General features: G+C 41.7%; 1 protein-coding gene across 1 annotated transcript in view; it reads right to left on the minus strand.

Moving 5' to 3' along the window:
- The window catches only part of Tbc1d23 (TBC1 domain family member 23), a 55,783-nt gene extending 42,820 nt beyond the window's left edge, over window positions 1–12,963 (minus strand). The window contains 1 exon segment of the mRNA XM_032900316.1: window positions 12,763–12,963. Coding sequence (XP_032756207.1) covers window positions 12,763–12,815 — 53 coding nt within the window. The 5' untranslated portion in view covers window positions 12,816–12,963.
- Between the last annotated feature and the right edge of the window lie 3,552 nt (window positions 12,964–16,515).

Here is a 16,515-nt window from a genome sequence, read left to right on the forward strand (position 1 = left end):
GAGCGCTGCCAAATACCTTACTACTCCATACAACACAGCAAGCGCCTCCAAGTGCTTGCAGAGTCACAGTAATGTGCAAGCACACCTGTTAAGGAGCTGCGGCTTGAACTCTGATGCTGTGCCCACGAGACCACCATCTGCGGCAGCACTTCAACTGTACGTGTATGCCAAGTACTGCAGAGACCAGAAAATACTATACTTCGAGTAGTAGAAGACACTTCGCACAGACCTAAATAATTAAATAACCGTGCCTTCTGAGGGAGGCAAAGCCTCAGTTTTCAGACTTTATACACCAGCATCTGTTACTGCAAAAGAGCTGCGAACACTGCAGTTAAAGATTGGACAGAAGGGTGCGGAGAGGTGAGAACTCTACACAGCACTCAGCCCGCAGCAGGCTCACGTCTCCTTTGAACACGCACCATCTACAGGCTTAACTGGTGAGTGGTGGGCTGTAGGTTTTTTAGTCGTCTTTGGCTCTAAGAAACTCGGAACTGACCTTACAAGCTAAAGCTTAGACAAACATCCGAGCTAGGCAGATGAGGTCCCAAAATAGAAAAGTACAGGCTTTATTCATAAAAGTAAACACCCCCTTTGCCCAGCAAGTTCAAGACACAGCAAATACAAGGCTTTGTGACTAGAAACTGAATACCACCTCCCTCCTGGCTCTATAATTCTAAAACTATAACATGTTAGAACACAGCAGGGTGTTTCAATGAGCTACCAATAACATGCTTACAACAAAGAAGTAAAAATCCAGCAATGGATGATGTCAGGCATCATCAGGCTAAAGGGCAGGAGTGTGGGAGTTCAAGGTCAGCCAGGGAACTACAGAGTGAAACCCTGTCTCAAAAATAAACAAACAAACAACAAAAACAAAAACCCCTAAAATTAGAAATAAAGTAATAACTACCTTTAGAATAAAATGCAATAAAATTCCCCCTTATCAGATGTTTTGTGGCAAAGTCATGAGAGCACTCTAACCCAAGCTGCTCTAGGCAGGCACAGACTTATACTCCAGCTATTGGCTGAGTCTGAGTCTCTTCCATCAGACAGGAACTAGAACATTGGGAACTCGTGCACAACTGTGCAAGAGACAAAAGCATAAACTCAAACCACTTCCAAACTTAATGTGCATTCCTAATGCTTCTCGGATTATTAAATCCAACTAGAAGTTTTATAATTGTTTCTAAATAAGCCACTCAATGAATCCCCTGAAAAATCTGACTCCCAAAACAATAAAGATGGTCAAGGTAACTCTTGGTCGTTCCTGAGAAGTTACGGGTGAGCCCCTATTGCTGAAGATACCACACACACTTAAAACACAGGACTTGGATGATTTTGAACTCAGTCATCTTTCCTGTCTACCTCCAAGGTTCTAGAAAATACTATGCAAGCTTTGAAGGTGAGGGGAAATTAAACAGTTGTACCCAGGAGCAGCACCTATGAAGCATGACAATGACCAGAATGATAAGATATACATAAGAGTGCATAAATGCACTCACATCTTGATGTTATCTAACTGAACTTAAAGCCCACACTCAACAGGAAGGAAATCATGCCTGGTACTGGAATCTAGCCAGCTTCCTGGGGCTAGTGAGGCCATGGACTTTAGCAAAGAATCGACTACTGTTGCCACTTTGCTAGACCAGCATAATTCCTTCCTACATTCTAAACCTTATCCTTATGGCCATATAAAAATGTAGCTATCACCCCTCATCAATGAAGCCTCTCTTTACAGCAAATGATCATCACAGAAAACCACAACATGATACAATGCAAAGAGGAACAGATCAGGGTAGGGCCTAGCCTCAGCAGATACAACTACTTCACAGGTTCTGCATCTATGACTCAGCCAAAATCATGGAAGACAGAATGGAAAGATTCTAAGAACCAAGAAGTCTGCTGGTCCCTCTTAGAAATGGATGCATAAACAAGAAGGGAATGATGATTTTACCAATGGACATGTAATGTAGAAGGGGGGGGGAATTCCCTATTCCTAAACAAAGAACTTGGGGCAACGATTGACTGCTGGGAGGAGGATAACTAGCCTCTCTCTGGGATAAGCCCCCTCATTGGTTATCCTACCCAGAATGGTCTACCTTGAAATCATATACATACCATCAAAGAAAGACTCAGCAGGTTGTACTCACATATATTTCTGTGTACACGCATACACACATGCACTCAACAGTGATAGCCAAAGTAAAAGAGGGTATCAACTTGGAGGAGTGGGAGGGGCTTGAGGGTGGTTGTAAGAGGCTAGAGGGAGGAAAGGGAGGGGGGAGTGATGTCATCCTGTTTTAATTTAAAAAAATTAAAAAAAATAAAATTTAACAAAAATTAAAAGAACAGTTACAGAAAATCTCCCGCTAGGAGAAAAAAAAGATTAGCAATTAAGCTTTTTTTCTAAATTACTTTCCCTCCCAACTATGTTCAAAAGACTTCTACTCACAATTTCAAAACTTATAGAAACTGTTTAATAATGCATTATTTGAACCTCAGGAAAATGAGACTTGTTTTGCCTATCTTTCCATGTACATTCTGTATATAAAGAAACATCACATCCTGGGAGCAGATGCAGACACCCACAGTCAAACATCAGGTGGGGCTTGGGAATCCTATGGGAGAGGGGAGGGGGGAAAGACTGTAGGAGTGAGGGGGGTCAGGACACCACAAGAAAACCACAGAATCAACTAACCAGGGCTCATAGGAGCTCACAGACTGAACCAACAGGCAGGAAGCCTGCATGAGTCTTACCCAGGCCTCTGCATATATGTTATGTTTGTGTACACTGGTCTTCTTGTGGGCCTCCTGACAACTGGAGTGGTGCTGTCTCTGACTCTTTTGTCTGCTTTTGGGATCCTTTCTCCTGCTGGGTTCCCTTGTCCAGCCTTAATATGAAGGAGGTGACTAGTCTTACTGTATTCTCTTATTGATATGCTCGTTTGGTTGTATCCCTGGGAAGCTGGAGGAGTGGTTCTACAGGAGAGGGGAAAGAGTGGTGAGGAGGGCTTGGGAGGAGAGAAGAGAGGAGAAACCGCCTTGGGTTGCACCTTAGTTAGGGTTCCACTGCAGTTTAGTCCACTATTATCAAGAAGGGACTATGGCGGCATGCAGGCAGACACGGTGCTGGAGAAGCTAAGAGTTCCACGTCTTGATTCAAAGGCAGCAGCGGGAGACTGTGCTCCACTGGGCATAGCTTGAACATATATAAGACCTCAAGGCCTGCCTGCACGGGGACATACTTCTAACATGGCCACAGCTACTAACAGTGCCACTCCCTATGGTCCAAGCAATCAAACATGTGAGTCTATAGGGGTAGCCAAAAGATTTCATCAGCTACAAGATTTCCTCACTGTACAACAGGAAAAGGATATGGAGGTCACAAGTTTAGTTCTGTAAACTATTCAAACTACCACTGGTTATAATCTATGAGAAGCAAATGAATAAAAAATAAAAAGAGACATCACATCCATTAGAATTCACTTATTACTTCCTCCCACCAGCCCTTCCTCACCTTGCTCCCAGCCTGTAATAAGAATTCACTTATTCCCTGACTCTCCATATCTGCCTATTCGGAACACTTCACATAAACGCAGTGATGGCACACGAGCTTTACTGCCTGGTTCATCAGCGTTGTTTCCAGCTCTGCTCCTATTATAATCTATGTCAGCACATGCTTCTACTGCCAGTAGTCTTCCTTCCCATGACTACAGATATTCTGTTTACCATCTAATGGTGGACTGCTCCAAGTTGGATATTATGATTACTTATTAAACTTAAAAATAAACACCCCAAAACTCAACTGGTTAAATGTACAGTTTATCCGGAAAGACTGCAGAGGAGTGTTAACCGGCTGGGAGAGGCTCTCTTACAGGCGTGCAGTTCATTCCGGTGTGTAAAGGTAAGGCACCCTGCGGCCAGAGTAAGCCATGACAGCTCGGCATATGCATCCCATCGTCCTCCCTGACGGCTTTAGGCCCTGCCAGTGTTCTTACTTCCGAGATAGCTACCGAACCCCTCTAAGCCCAGCACACAGTACGGTGAGCAACCGGCACTTGCTTCATTCAAGCTGTTCCATGGCCTAATTTGTACCCCGTACTGCTGAGTTTTTCCTATTGCACAACTCAGGAAACATCAGCCCCAAAGTTCTTCTCTTTCCCTTTTCTCCCCCCGCCCCAAACATGTTTTCATTAATTATTTGGCAATCTTATACAATGGACTCCAATCACACTCACGTCCCATTTCTCCCAGAATCCTCTGTCGAGTAAAGAGATGCTAAATATAGTTGTTTTGGTCAGATATCCCTTACAAATGTGACAGCTACAAGATTTCATCACCATGTGACAGGAAAAGGATATGGAGGGCCCAAAAGTTCTGTAAAATTAAAAATTAACTATAAATAGAATAAATGCCATTAAGTCTTTTTTAAAATATTCTTTTTTTAATCCACAAGTCACGAAGATCACATTTTACCAAATGGTACCCACAGTAGCTCTTCCTCTTCTAAGAAAAACCTTCAAGGGATTACTATTTGCTGGGGGTGGGGTGGGGGTCTAACAGTTGCATGTGTAAAAAAACCTCAGGGATTACTACTTGCTAGGGGTGGGGTGGGGGTCTAACAGTTGCATGTGTAGTGAGGATACGTGTTTATTGCAGCTGTAAGGTTTTCCCATGCTGAACTACAGGAGAGCTTCTCCACTGACGAACTGTAACCTCTGGCTGTTCTAGCTTCTCTGTCCCATGCTTTCTCAAGATAAAAGTCCCCAGCATGTTCCTGTTTACCTGTTCATTTACTTACTGGCTTACCCGTGTATGTGAGTGTTCACATGCCACAGCACACATGTGGGGCAACAGAGCAACTTTCAGTTTTCTGTTGCACCACAGAGGTCCCAGGGATCAAACTCAGGAAGTCAAGCTTGGCAGCAGAGTCCTTCCCCTTTCCCTGCTGAGCCACCTCACTAGCTTGCTCTCCACAGAGCCCTTTCCAACCAAAGCCATGTACTTGGAAATTTAAAAACAGCAAATTGTTTGCCTAAAATAAGAATGGAATGAAAAATAGCAAAAGTCTGCAGAGACATTCATTATGTGTATCAGTTATAAATTTCTTTCTTTTGTTTTTTGTTTGTTTTTGGAGGTTTTTTTTTCTTTCCATTTTTTCATTTTTTGATTTTGGAGATAAGGTTTCTCTGTCTAACAATTCTGGATATCCAGGAACTTACTTTGTGGACAAAGCTGTTCTCGAACTCATAGAGATCCGTCTGCCTCTACCTCCCAAGTACTGGGATTAAAGGCATGAATAGTCATGAGCAGCTCTATTACAAATACAATGATTTTTTTAAAGTATTATTTTTCCTGAAAAAATGGTCTTAGAAAATAATAGTCTGCATGAAAAATAAAAGGTGACATCATTATGCAACATCTAGGCAATTTTTCACAAAGATACTTTATTGACTTAAAAAATCATTCTTTGGCAAGAGAAGTATATGGCAGATCTACATTTGGAAACTGGATTCCAGGCAGTGACAGAGATTTATGTGATAAAAGATACTTTCACTTATCTTCGTTGTGGCTGTCAAATCCTATGGAATTCACAAACCTCAAGGTCTAGGGTTCATTGAATATGATGGTTCCCACATTATCCTAGAACTGGGGCAGGAGGACTGCCCCAAGCTCAAGGTCAGCCTGGCTTACTTACAGGTTCTAGGCCAACCTAGACCTTGTCTCAAACAGAAAAGAATTCCTGTATTCAACTGCATATTCCTAAGAGGATGCATTTCCCTAAGGAGCATTTTTATAACTTTTATCTTTTGAAACAAAGAAAGGGGGTCATGGAGATGACTCAGCAGGTAAGGATGCTTGATAAATATGACCTGAGCTCAACCCCGGAACCTACACGAAGGCGGGCAAGAACCAACTCCACAGAGTTACACACACACACACACACACACACACACACACACACACACACACAGAGAGAGAGAAAGAGAGAGAGAGAGAGAAGAGAGAGAGAGAGAGAGAGAGAGAGAGAGAGAGAGAGAGAGAGACTAGAATAGAAACTCTACAGGGGAAATAATACACAGTAAGATACTTATTTCCCTATGGTTGAATTAAAGCGACAGAAAAACTGCTGAGTTGTTAAGGCTATCAAAACAGTGTATTTGCTTACCACAAATAAAATAATCTTTCGATATATGGTAGATTACTTACCATATTAGCACATAGTATAATATAAATACATTACATGTATTTATTTAATCATATATATTAATATATACCATTAAATAATTTATTTTCTATTTAGATGATGTAGATAACCATACAATAAAGTTTAAAAAAAAAAACAACAACAGTGATTTGGGATAGGCATATGAGAACATAGTGTTATGAAAATAAAAGGTCTATAAAGATATATATAGTATACATATATATAATTTTTCCTTATTATCCTATCATATCAGTCATAAATTGTATCTTCTCATGAATATAAGAGAGTTAGTGATGTACACAGCTCATACATATCCTCATATCTACATAGGGTCCACAAATAGCCAATATATGCTCAACACATATACACATATATGTTCAACGCACAACTTTGAATACATTGCTTTCCAAAATATAACATTTGATCCATATTTTCAAGAGGACTTTCTTTAGGAGTCCCTTAAGGGACATGTGACATTTATAACATAAATGCAATCAGTATTACAAGGAACACAGGGCTTGCAGAAAGGAGATGCTGAGTTAGTACAGGTCTTCTATGACCAGGATCTGCCGAACCACCACTCTAAGGCCATCCTCTCACCCCCAAGAAAGCATTAACAGTAATTCTGCGTAATTCCTGTCTCAAAAAGCTGTTGTAAGATGCACGTGTGTGTGTGTGAGTGTGAGTGTGAGTGTGAGTGTGTGTGTGTGTGTGTGTGTGTGTGTACATGGGTATGTAACCGAAAAAGCTCTATGCAAATGCTTAACAACATTTCTTATATCTCCTTGCTAAAATTCTTAAATATCATCTGGTATGGGGCTTGGCCCTGAAATGCTTTTTCACATGCTCACAATTGAACACTTGGTCCGCAAAACTGTGGCACTATTTTGTCTTATTCCTTCTGACAAAATGATGAGTTAAAGCAGACCAAGCACTACAGTGCCCTGCTCTGACTTTAACACTGCTTCCATTTTTCCCCCTAAAACCTTACCCAGCAGCCTGAATATAAAGCCTACTGAGTAGATGTTTGCTGAGCCATGAATGCTTTGCTAAACGATTTTGCTTTCTGATATGTAAGGGCAGCTATTGTCTTTGGCTGACACCAAACAGAAGTCACATTTCAGCATTGCTCTGCCGAGTACAGAGAATAGAGTTTATCAACTCTATTCAAAATCGTCCTCTTCATAACCAACTGTACATTACGGTATATACAGATGTTTCGTACAGAACTGATCCTTTTACTATTATAAGAATTTAAGAAGAATTGAGCAAAAGATTAGAATTATGTTAAAGTGCATATTGAGTAAAATTTATAAATTTAAATAAGTTCAGAATGCCAACAATTATAAAATTAAGAGAAAAAGGTTGACTATGGCTTTGGATCTCTAAGCATTATTTAATAAAGAATTACTCAGAAAATAAAAGCATATGTACAAATCCAAGGCTTCTTCCTTTAATATATCAAGGAGGGCATTACCAACTTTCAAATTTTAAGAATTTAACTTTGTCTTTGTGGTAGTGGTACATCACACCTTTAATAGGTAGGCAGATCTCAGAGTTCCAGGACAGCCAGGGCTACGCCTCACCACCAGCCCTCAAAAAATAAAAATAAAAACAAACAAACAAACAAAAAAACCCTTGTTATGAAAAACAAACAAGAACAACAACAAAACCCTTAACTTTATCAATCTAAATTCTGACTAGTTTTTTACCACACCTTGAGGTCACATGGCTAAAGGTCTAAAGAGGTGGGAGCTGAGACAGTTTCTGATTGCCTTTCCAAGGGGATAAGCACCAGCCTGCAGTTAGCTCATAGGAACACGAAGGTTAGGTACTGTATATGAAACAGTGGCTTGGTATGCATCGCTCGTGGTTATACAAACGTTGGCATTCGCTCATATATATATATACATTCATGCAACAAATATTTACTGAGCGTCCTGCCATCAGCCATTCCCCTTGACAAGCTCACTGTCATAAAGCAATAAGTGAAACAGCTCAGCACTTAATGGGTTTTCTGCCACGCCTCATTTCCTGTGTTCAATAACTGGAACACACATGGTGGAAAGACTCTTGACAGACATCCACATGTTCCCCCTACACATTATGCACACGATACACATATACACACACCAAAACGTTAAATAAGTAAAGAGCTGTGTGATGATATAAATCATAGCATATTAAGTTATATGATGTAACATGATATAAAAAGACAAATTCCCCTGACTTCCCTTCTGAGATACAGATTATCCATACCTTGTTAGCTGACGGTCAGTTCATGAAGAAACAGAACGGATATCACATAGAAACTACTCAGAAATAGAGACTCTCAGACCCCACCTAACACCTACTCAATCAGTTGGCATTTTTAACAAGCTTCAAGGCAATTGCAACGCATTTCAATTTTAGGAAGAGCTGGGGATTTAAAACATAACTAAAACCCAATAAGTAGGCAGAAGTGATGTCAGAGAATCTAAGTACTCAAAGATTTATTAATTTTTACTTTTATGTGGATGAGCGTTTGTCTGCAAGGTGTGAACCACGTGGAGCCTAGAACCAGCAGAGGCCAGAAGAGGGTGTTGGTTCTCCTGGAGCAGAGCGTTATTTTTGGATGCTACCAACTGAATCCAGCCTCTTCAGAGTGCCAGGTGCTCTTAACCACACTGAGCCATCTCTCCAACCCTTAAAAAAAGACTCTAAGCCCCTTTCAGAGCTCTTTAAAGAGTATATACATATTTTTAACAAGTTCAACTAGCTAGTTCCACTTATTAGGAAAGAAACTGAAAAATACTACTTACTATCCACAAAGAGAAAAAGACAGAATAAAATAGTGAAAAGCAGTTTCAAACAGGGATGGCAGTGCTGGCCTATTTAAGGTAGCACTAATCAGCTACAAAAGAGCCCCGAACGTCTCATTGTGTTACACTGTGCTGATGTTCTTTTTGTTGTTTAGTAGTTTGAGGCAGGGTCCCACCATGTACCCCTGGCTGGTCTGGAGCTCACTGTGTAAATCAGGGTGGTGTTAAACCCTGTCTCTGCCTCCTGAGTGCTGGGATTAAAGATATACCCAGTCAGGCCCAATTTTGTTGATGTTCTTAAATGAGCCTTTTGATTTAGATCATAAATTCCTGGAGGACAGGGGCCTAGGTTTTTCTCTCAGTTCTTTTCCCTCTCCTCCTTCCCCCTTCCCTCTCTCCTCCCTTATCCCCCAACCCCTTGACCCCTTTCTTCCTCTCACTTTAGCTATTTCATGTTTCTGAGACAGCCCAGGCTGCCCTAAAAATCACAATGTAGCTCTGGTTAACTTTGAACTTACAGCAATTCCTCTGCCTCGGTCTCCTGAGTGAATAACGCTGGAATTAGGAGTAAGCCACCATACCCAGCCTAGTTTTATTCGTATGCACTTCCATTTGTGAACTGAATGGTCCTTAGTCATTAAGATGAGTTTGGTGGTAACATGCAAAATGCACTGTGGAAAACTTTTACAAGTGACAAAGTCAAAATTAAAACATGACAGCTAAACTAAAAACCACTCTGTAATGATCTCATTTACCGAACTCTCAAAGAAAAGTGGGTTCACCAAGCTGTGGCTCCCACTCCCAAAGTCTTTCCTCACTCTGTGGAAACTGGTCAGGGGAAGAGTGAGACTGGAGGGAAGAATGGGTAGAAGAGGATAGAGGGAGACTGGAAATTGTAATGAACAGCTCAGTGCTCCTCCACTCATGGAAATAAAACAAGTAAGAGAGAGAACCCACACCAAACGGTGCTAGGTAGTTTTAGGTCCACTTGATACGAGCTGAAGACATCTGAGAGGTGAGATCTTATGCCGCCATAAGATCCAGCTGTAGGCAAGCCTGTAAGGCATTTTCTTAATTACTGACTGACAGGAGATCCCAGCACGTTGTAGAAAAAGTCATCCTTGGGCTGGTGGTCCTGGGTTCTACACGAAAGCAGGCAACCCATGAGGAGCAAGGCAGAGAGCAGCACTCTGCATCAGTCTGTGCCTCCAGGTTCCTCTCCTGGGGAAGTTCCTGTCCGGACTTCCTCCAGTGGTGACAATGATGTGGAAGCACAAGCTAGACGAACCTTGTCCTCCCAAGTTTATCTGATCAGGGTGTTTCATCACAGCAATAGTAACCCTAAGACGGACCTGGCCTCACAGTGGTGCCACACTCCTTTGATCCCAGCACTTGGAAGGCAGAGGCAAGAGGATCTCTGTGAGTTCGAGGCCTGTCTGACCTACAGAGAGATTTCCAGGACAACCAGGGCTCCACAGAGAAACTCTATCTCGAAAACAATCAGATCAACAAAAGACACAGGCCTAAGGGAACCTTTAAGAGAACAAATGCGCTGCTGGGAACCATCCACTAGAGTGGCCTTGCCAATAACCACACACATGAGTGCCCCAACCTAAGAACTTCCTAACAAGGTTTTAACTCAGAAAAATTTGCTCCCCTACGGTTCTCAATCAACTGACTAAAGGCAGTTGATAATACAATTCAATCTTCCCAAACTCCGAATTTCATGCTATAACCAGCTAGGTCACTTTCTAGAAAGTTCTTTTCATTGATTTTTTTTAAAGATTTATTTATTATATGTAAGTACATTGTAGCTGTCGTCAGACACACCAGGAGAGGACATCAGATCTCATTACAGATGGTTGTGATCCACCATGTGGTTGCTGGGAATTGAACTAAGGACCTCTGGAAGAGCAGTCAGTGCTCTTAACCACTGAGCCATCTCTCCAGCCCCTTTTCATTGATTTTTAAATGGTCTCTATAACAGGTTGAAGTCTTTTTACTGATCTGACAATATAGCTCAGTGTAGAGCACCTGTTTACCATGTACAAGACCCTAAGGTGCATTTCTTATAGCCATGTATGGTATTTAATATTAGAAATATGGCTAGAACAACTGAAATTCATGATAAATGTAAAGCGTACATAGACTTTTTCATATAGGTAAAAATTAAAAACTAAATCTGGTTGCAGTGGTATATATACCCTTAATCCTAGAGCTTGGGAGACAGAGGTCAGCCAAGGATATATAGCAAGTTCTGGACCACCTAGGGCTATACAGTGAAACCCTGCCTCAAAATAAATAAATACATGAAAAACTGTTTTAAAAATGAGTACATGTTCAAATAACATATTGGGTGTTGGATATACTTTTTTAAATACAGTAAAAGTTCTATCTGGTTTTTTGTTGTTGTTTTTTAGTTTTCAATGAGGCAAAAGGAAAAAATTTAACTACTTCTGTAGCTCACATTATAGTGATTATTTTGAATAATGTTAAGATAAATCTTACTAATTCTTCAGAGTCTAACTCACACACCAGTGCCTCCGTGAAGCTTTTGTAATGCATGCTGATGTGGTTTCTGCCTCTTCTGAACTCCCAGAACACTTATTTACAATCTCAGAGAACAAAATTAACTTTATCACAGTTCCCCAAGTCCAATTACTCAATTGCTGTATTATGTATCCCTTTCTGATATTTTCATTGTCTCCAATCAGTAAAGTACAAGTTTACCGAAGGCTTGCATTGTGTGTAGGTAAACAGTGATAGTAATCACTAGGAAAAACTGTGAACAACAAAATCCCTGAGTATTACACCTGATCAATACACTTAGATTAACTGTAAGATACACACACACACACACACACACACACACACACACACACACACACTATTTCAAAGGTAGAAGTGTTCGCCAAAAATTAATGACCCTCAGTGGAAAAAAATGCCTACCAAAAAGGTTTTGGGAGGCTTGGGGATGTATCACAGTTGGTAGAGAGCTTGTCCCAGCATGCATGAAGCTCTGGGTTCATTCTCACAAACAAGCAGGATGGGGTTCACCTATAACCCAGAACATCAGAAGTTCACAGTCATCCTTAGCCACACAGAAAGTTCGAGGACAGCCTTGGGCTACATGAGTTCCTTTAAAAACAAAATCTTCTCACACCCCCAGAGAGACATGCAAATGCTTGGGATAAACGATAACAAAGTTTAATACACTATCCAAAGCCATGAAATTAAGTTGTGAGGGAAGTGGTGGGAAGGAAAAATAACAAATGTGGGAAACTGTTGGGAGACTAATAAATAATAATAATAATACTATTTAAACACTGAACTTCGTAGGCGGAATCCTGCTGGGTGTATCTTACAACCTCTGCACTGTCAAAGGTCGCGGTGGTTATTTCAAAAGATCTTATTTCGAATGATCTGAGATCTCCATCCAAGAACTTCCTCCTTAGTGCGCCCATTCCAACTCCCTGGCTAGGGACTCTGTGGAAGCCACCCTCTCCGCTGGACCAAGCAGGAGGACCTGACTTAGGCGCAGATCCAGGACTACCTCTGAGTCCCCGGGATTCCTCCCTCGCCGGAGAAGCCCGCGGGCAGGGAAGACCCTGAAGCAGAGGGGGCGGGGCAGGGGCTTGGAGGAGGACAGGTGACTTTTGCTCCACGCCCCGCCAGCCAGCACCTCGGGGGCAGGCTGGATGGAGAACAGGAAGAGAAGGGGCCAGTGGGAATTAAACCTGGGCTCGCACTCACCAGCTGTCCCCGCCCGACGTTGACAGTGGCAGAAGATCTTCTCCTTCCGCCATTGCTGTTGACGTCCACGTCACTTAGCCGAAAAGTGGACCTGGCGCCGAGACTGCCTCAGAGACTCAGTGTCGTAAAAGGAGTTATGAAGTCTGAGACTTGAGACTCCACCAGAGCTAAAGAGGGAGGCTTGGAACTAGAAGGATGCAACGTCACCGCGTCCCTAGGGCGAAAGGCGGAGCCCGGCGCTTGCGATCGGGTGAGGCTGTGGAAGACCACAAATCCCAGGATGCAAAGGGGCCGCGAACGAAGTGGGAGGGGCACAAGGTTTGTGGGTGGGGCCTCAGGTGGGCCGGCCCCTAAGGAGTGGGTGGGGTTGTTGGGAGTGGGCAGGGAGCGGCAGCCAGGCTCGAATCAAAGGAGGCTCTGAATGTGAAGCATCTTGGCTTGGCGTCTTCTTAGCAGCTGTATCCCTATTTGACTGTCGGTGAAAGCCCAGCTAGTGATGAGAGAGAAGGGCGAGTACGAATTCACACAGAGAAGGTAGGCTGAATGGAAAGTAAGGAAAGAACAGACCACCTCATTTGTAAGGACCATTCAAAGAAAAAAGGCCAGGGGCTTCGTGAAACCATACAGCGCTTACCCAGCGTCCTCAATTGAACAGTCACCAACGCTACAAGAAAAGTAAAAATACACGAAGGGCTATGTTAAGCTATTCAGTTAAGACAATTGTACTCTAGCCTTCTCCTTCTCCCTTAAATATGCCTTCTAACAGCCAGGAGAATCGACTCTAGTTCTGAAACTGAAATTTCAGTTTAAAAATCAGTTTAAGAAAGCTGCCGAGATCCTTCCCTTCCTATCCTATGTCCCATATGTCCCTCCTAAAGGGTCTCATTGTTCCACCCAGCTTTCATCCACAGCACCAGTAGTACCAAAACACTAGCCCCTGGGCTACCTTGACTACTACAGATTCAGGACGGACCTGAAGAAATACTTTTAACAGTTAACTACATGAACTATATGGATAAATCTGAAGATGTCATTGTTAGATGAACAAACCAGATTACAAATGAACGGCATCATTTCTGTTTTAAATCAGTGCTTTAGCAATAGATGCATACACACTGAAAAATGCAGGGGCGATGTGGAGAAAATCTGAAAATAATTAACTTTTAGGTGGGGCAGAAATGGCCAGAAATAGCCTTAAGTAAAGTAAGTGTCTGTTTCAGTGCTTGGTTGTTTTTATCTTTTGTTTTGTTTTGTTTTGTTTTGTTTTGTTTTGTTTTGTTTTGTGAGACAGGGGCCTTGAGGAGCTTGGAATTTGCCTTGAAGACCAGGCAAGATTCATGGCGATGCGTTTTAGAGATGGGGTTTTTCTGTATTATCCAGGTTTGTCTTGACTGGGGGGGGGGGGGGGTGTCTGTGAGCTCCTAAGCGCATATTCTTCCTGCCTCAGCCTCTCAAATAGGTAGTGTGGCAGGTGTTTGCCAATGTATTGTTTCTAATGTTTAATATTTTACTTTTAGGAGCTCAGAGGTGCCTTCAGGGGTGTCCATCAATTTTTATAAAATATACTTTGGTACCTAAAATGCTCCATAGTTTAAAAAATATATTTAAACAGTGTATTGCAGCTGTCTCAGTTATAAACCAAAACATGATGACTTTCCTTCCAAAAAGAGACCACAGAGACCATAAAAGTCTGAGCATCATTGCAGTCAATTCCAAGCCTGGAGTACATTATAAAGTTCAGTTCTTCATTGTGAAAATTCATTTTTACATAGCATGTTGCTATAGATGGCCATTATAAAATAGAAGGTGTGAATCTAGATCAGATCATCATCCTGATACACATATCCTCTGATGGAGCCCTTCAGTTGTTCTGAAAGGTTTTCAGAAAAATGGCTCAAAAACTACTCAGTGACATGCTAGCAATTGTTCACCTGTCAAGGCGATTCTAGCCTTCAACCAAAGTTGCAATCAAATTAGTGACTGTGCTCTTGTCTGTTTGGTAAAATATTCAATTGAGCATATATCACTTATCTCAGATGGAGGTGGTGCTCACCTTTAATCCCACCACTTGGGGGACAGAGGCAGGCAAATCTCTGTGTTTCAGGCCAGCCTGGTCTACAAAGTAAGTTCCAGGACAGCCAGGGGTACATAGTGAAACCCTGTCTGGAAAAACTGATAGGTAGGTAGGTAGGTAGGTAGGTAGGTAGGTAGGTAGGTAGGTAGGTAGGTAGGTAGATAGATAGATAGATGATAAACAGAGGTTATGAATATATATATAAAACTTAATATTTTCAAATAGTTCTTCACTCTGAGCAAGTAGATTAAACCTTAGACTTCTCCTTAACCTGTTCAGAACCAGCTATGTGGGCATTCAACCTGTGCAAATCTGAGACCCAGGCCCAGACAAGCGCTGTGTTTGTTTGAATGGTCTGCTGCTGCCATCTTGAAATTAATGCTTGGAATAAAGAGCCTTCTTTTTTTTTTCATTTTGTTTTGTTTTATTGCGTTGTGGGTTTTTTTTTTTGTTGTTGTTGTTGTTTTTTGGGTTGTTTTTTTTTTTTTTTGAGACAGGTTTTCTCTGTATGGCCCTGACTGTCCTGGGATTCACTTAGTAGACCAAGTGCTGGGATTAAAGGCATAGACCAAGCTGAGTCTTCCACTTCATTTGCACCAGTCCTTGCAGTAAGAATAGATGCTGCTAGGTAAAAATAAAGAACACCTTACTATCTAATGGAGCAGGCTTTCCTTTGCTAACAATATGGCCAATGATGGCATTTCCTCATTGCTCATCTACCCATTCCAAGTTTCCTATAGTCTTCATTTTGAGACCCTGATGTGCATAGTGAATCCCATCTCCTTCAATGTTTCTGAAGTCAACTCCTCACAACATTAACATGCTTTTGGTTCCTCTGACTCATTCTCCCTAGTGTTTACCTCATTGTTAAGATGCTAAGATCCAAGCTGTTAGGAGAGCGTGTATTTCAGCTGTAGGTAGATCTCCTGCCCTTTCTAATCTTACTTTTCTTCTTTCTCAGCACCATCTTCCTGTACCTTGCTTGGTCTTCTGAAAATCCAAATCCCCAACTGGATCATTGGTGAGGAGGTAGCTGGGAGAGTGTGGATAGATCTGGTTGTAAGTTCTCTAACCATAAGGCCTCGCTTTTGCTCGTGCTCTGGCTCTGACTCGTGTCCCATGTCTCCTCACATACCTCATTCCCTGAGATGACAAAGCCTTTACTGCCCACAGAACATTTTCTAGCTGGCTGCATGCTTTTCTGAGTGTTCTTTCCATTATTCAAAAGGTCCTTCTGGTTACCTGGATCATTCCATGTTTAATACATGAGCAGGAAATCACAAGAAAAGTGCAATAAGTTCTAGTAATAGAACTCTGCTTCACACCCAACCAAAAAATAAAGTTTTTAAGGGAGCTGTCATAATGAAATCATGTACCATGCACTTTTCTTACAGTATTTTTCTCTGTTAACTATAACATTTTATTTATATATCTTTCTCTGGAACAGAGGAGTTGAGAGTCCTTTTATGAGGTTTCCATAAACCCAGTGCTCTGCTTATGTAGAAGTGATAGTGGTGATCTGTACCTAATTCTGTCCACTCACAACACCAACCAATGGGATGTTGTGGCCCCAGCCTGCATTTATGCATCTAATTGTGGTCTTCACATCCTAAAGGTATAATACTTTTCACATTATCCTTGGAGAAAATCAAATTTTTATTTTCAAAGGAAACATTTTA

Source organism: Rattus rattus, chromosome 4, assembly GCF_011064425.1.
Source record: "Rattus rattus isolate New Zealand chromosome 4, Rrattus_CSIRO_v1, whole genome shotgun sequence".
Lineage (NCBI taxonomy): Eukaryota > Metazoa > Chordata > Mammalia > Rodentia > Muridae > Rattus > Rattus rattus.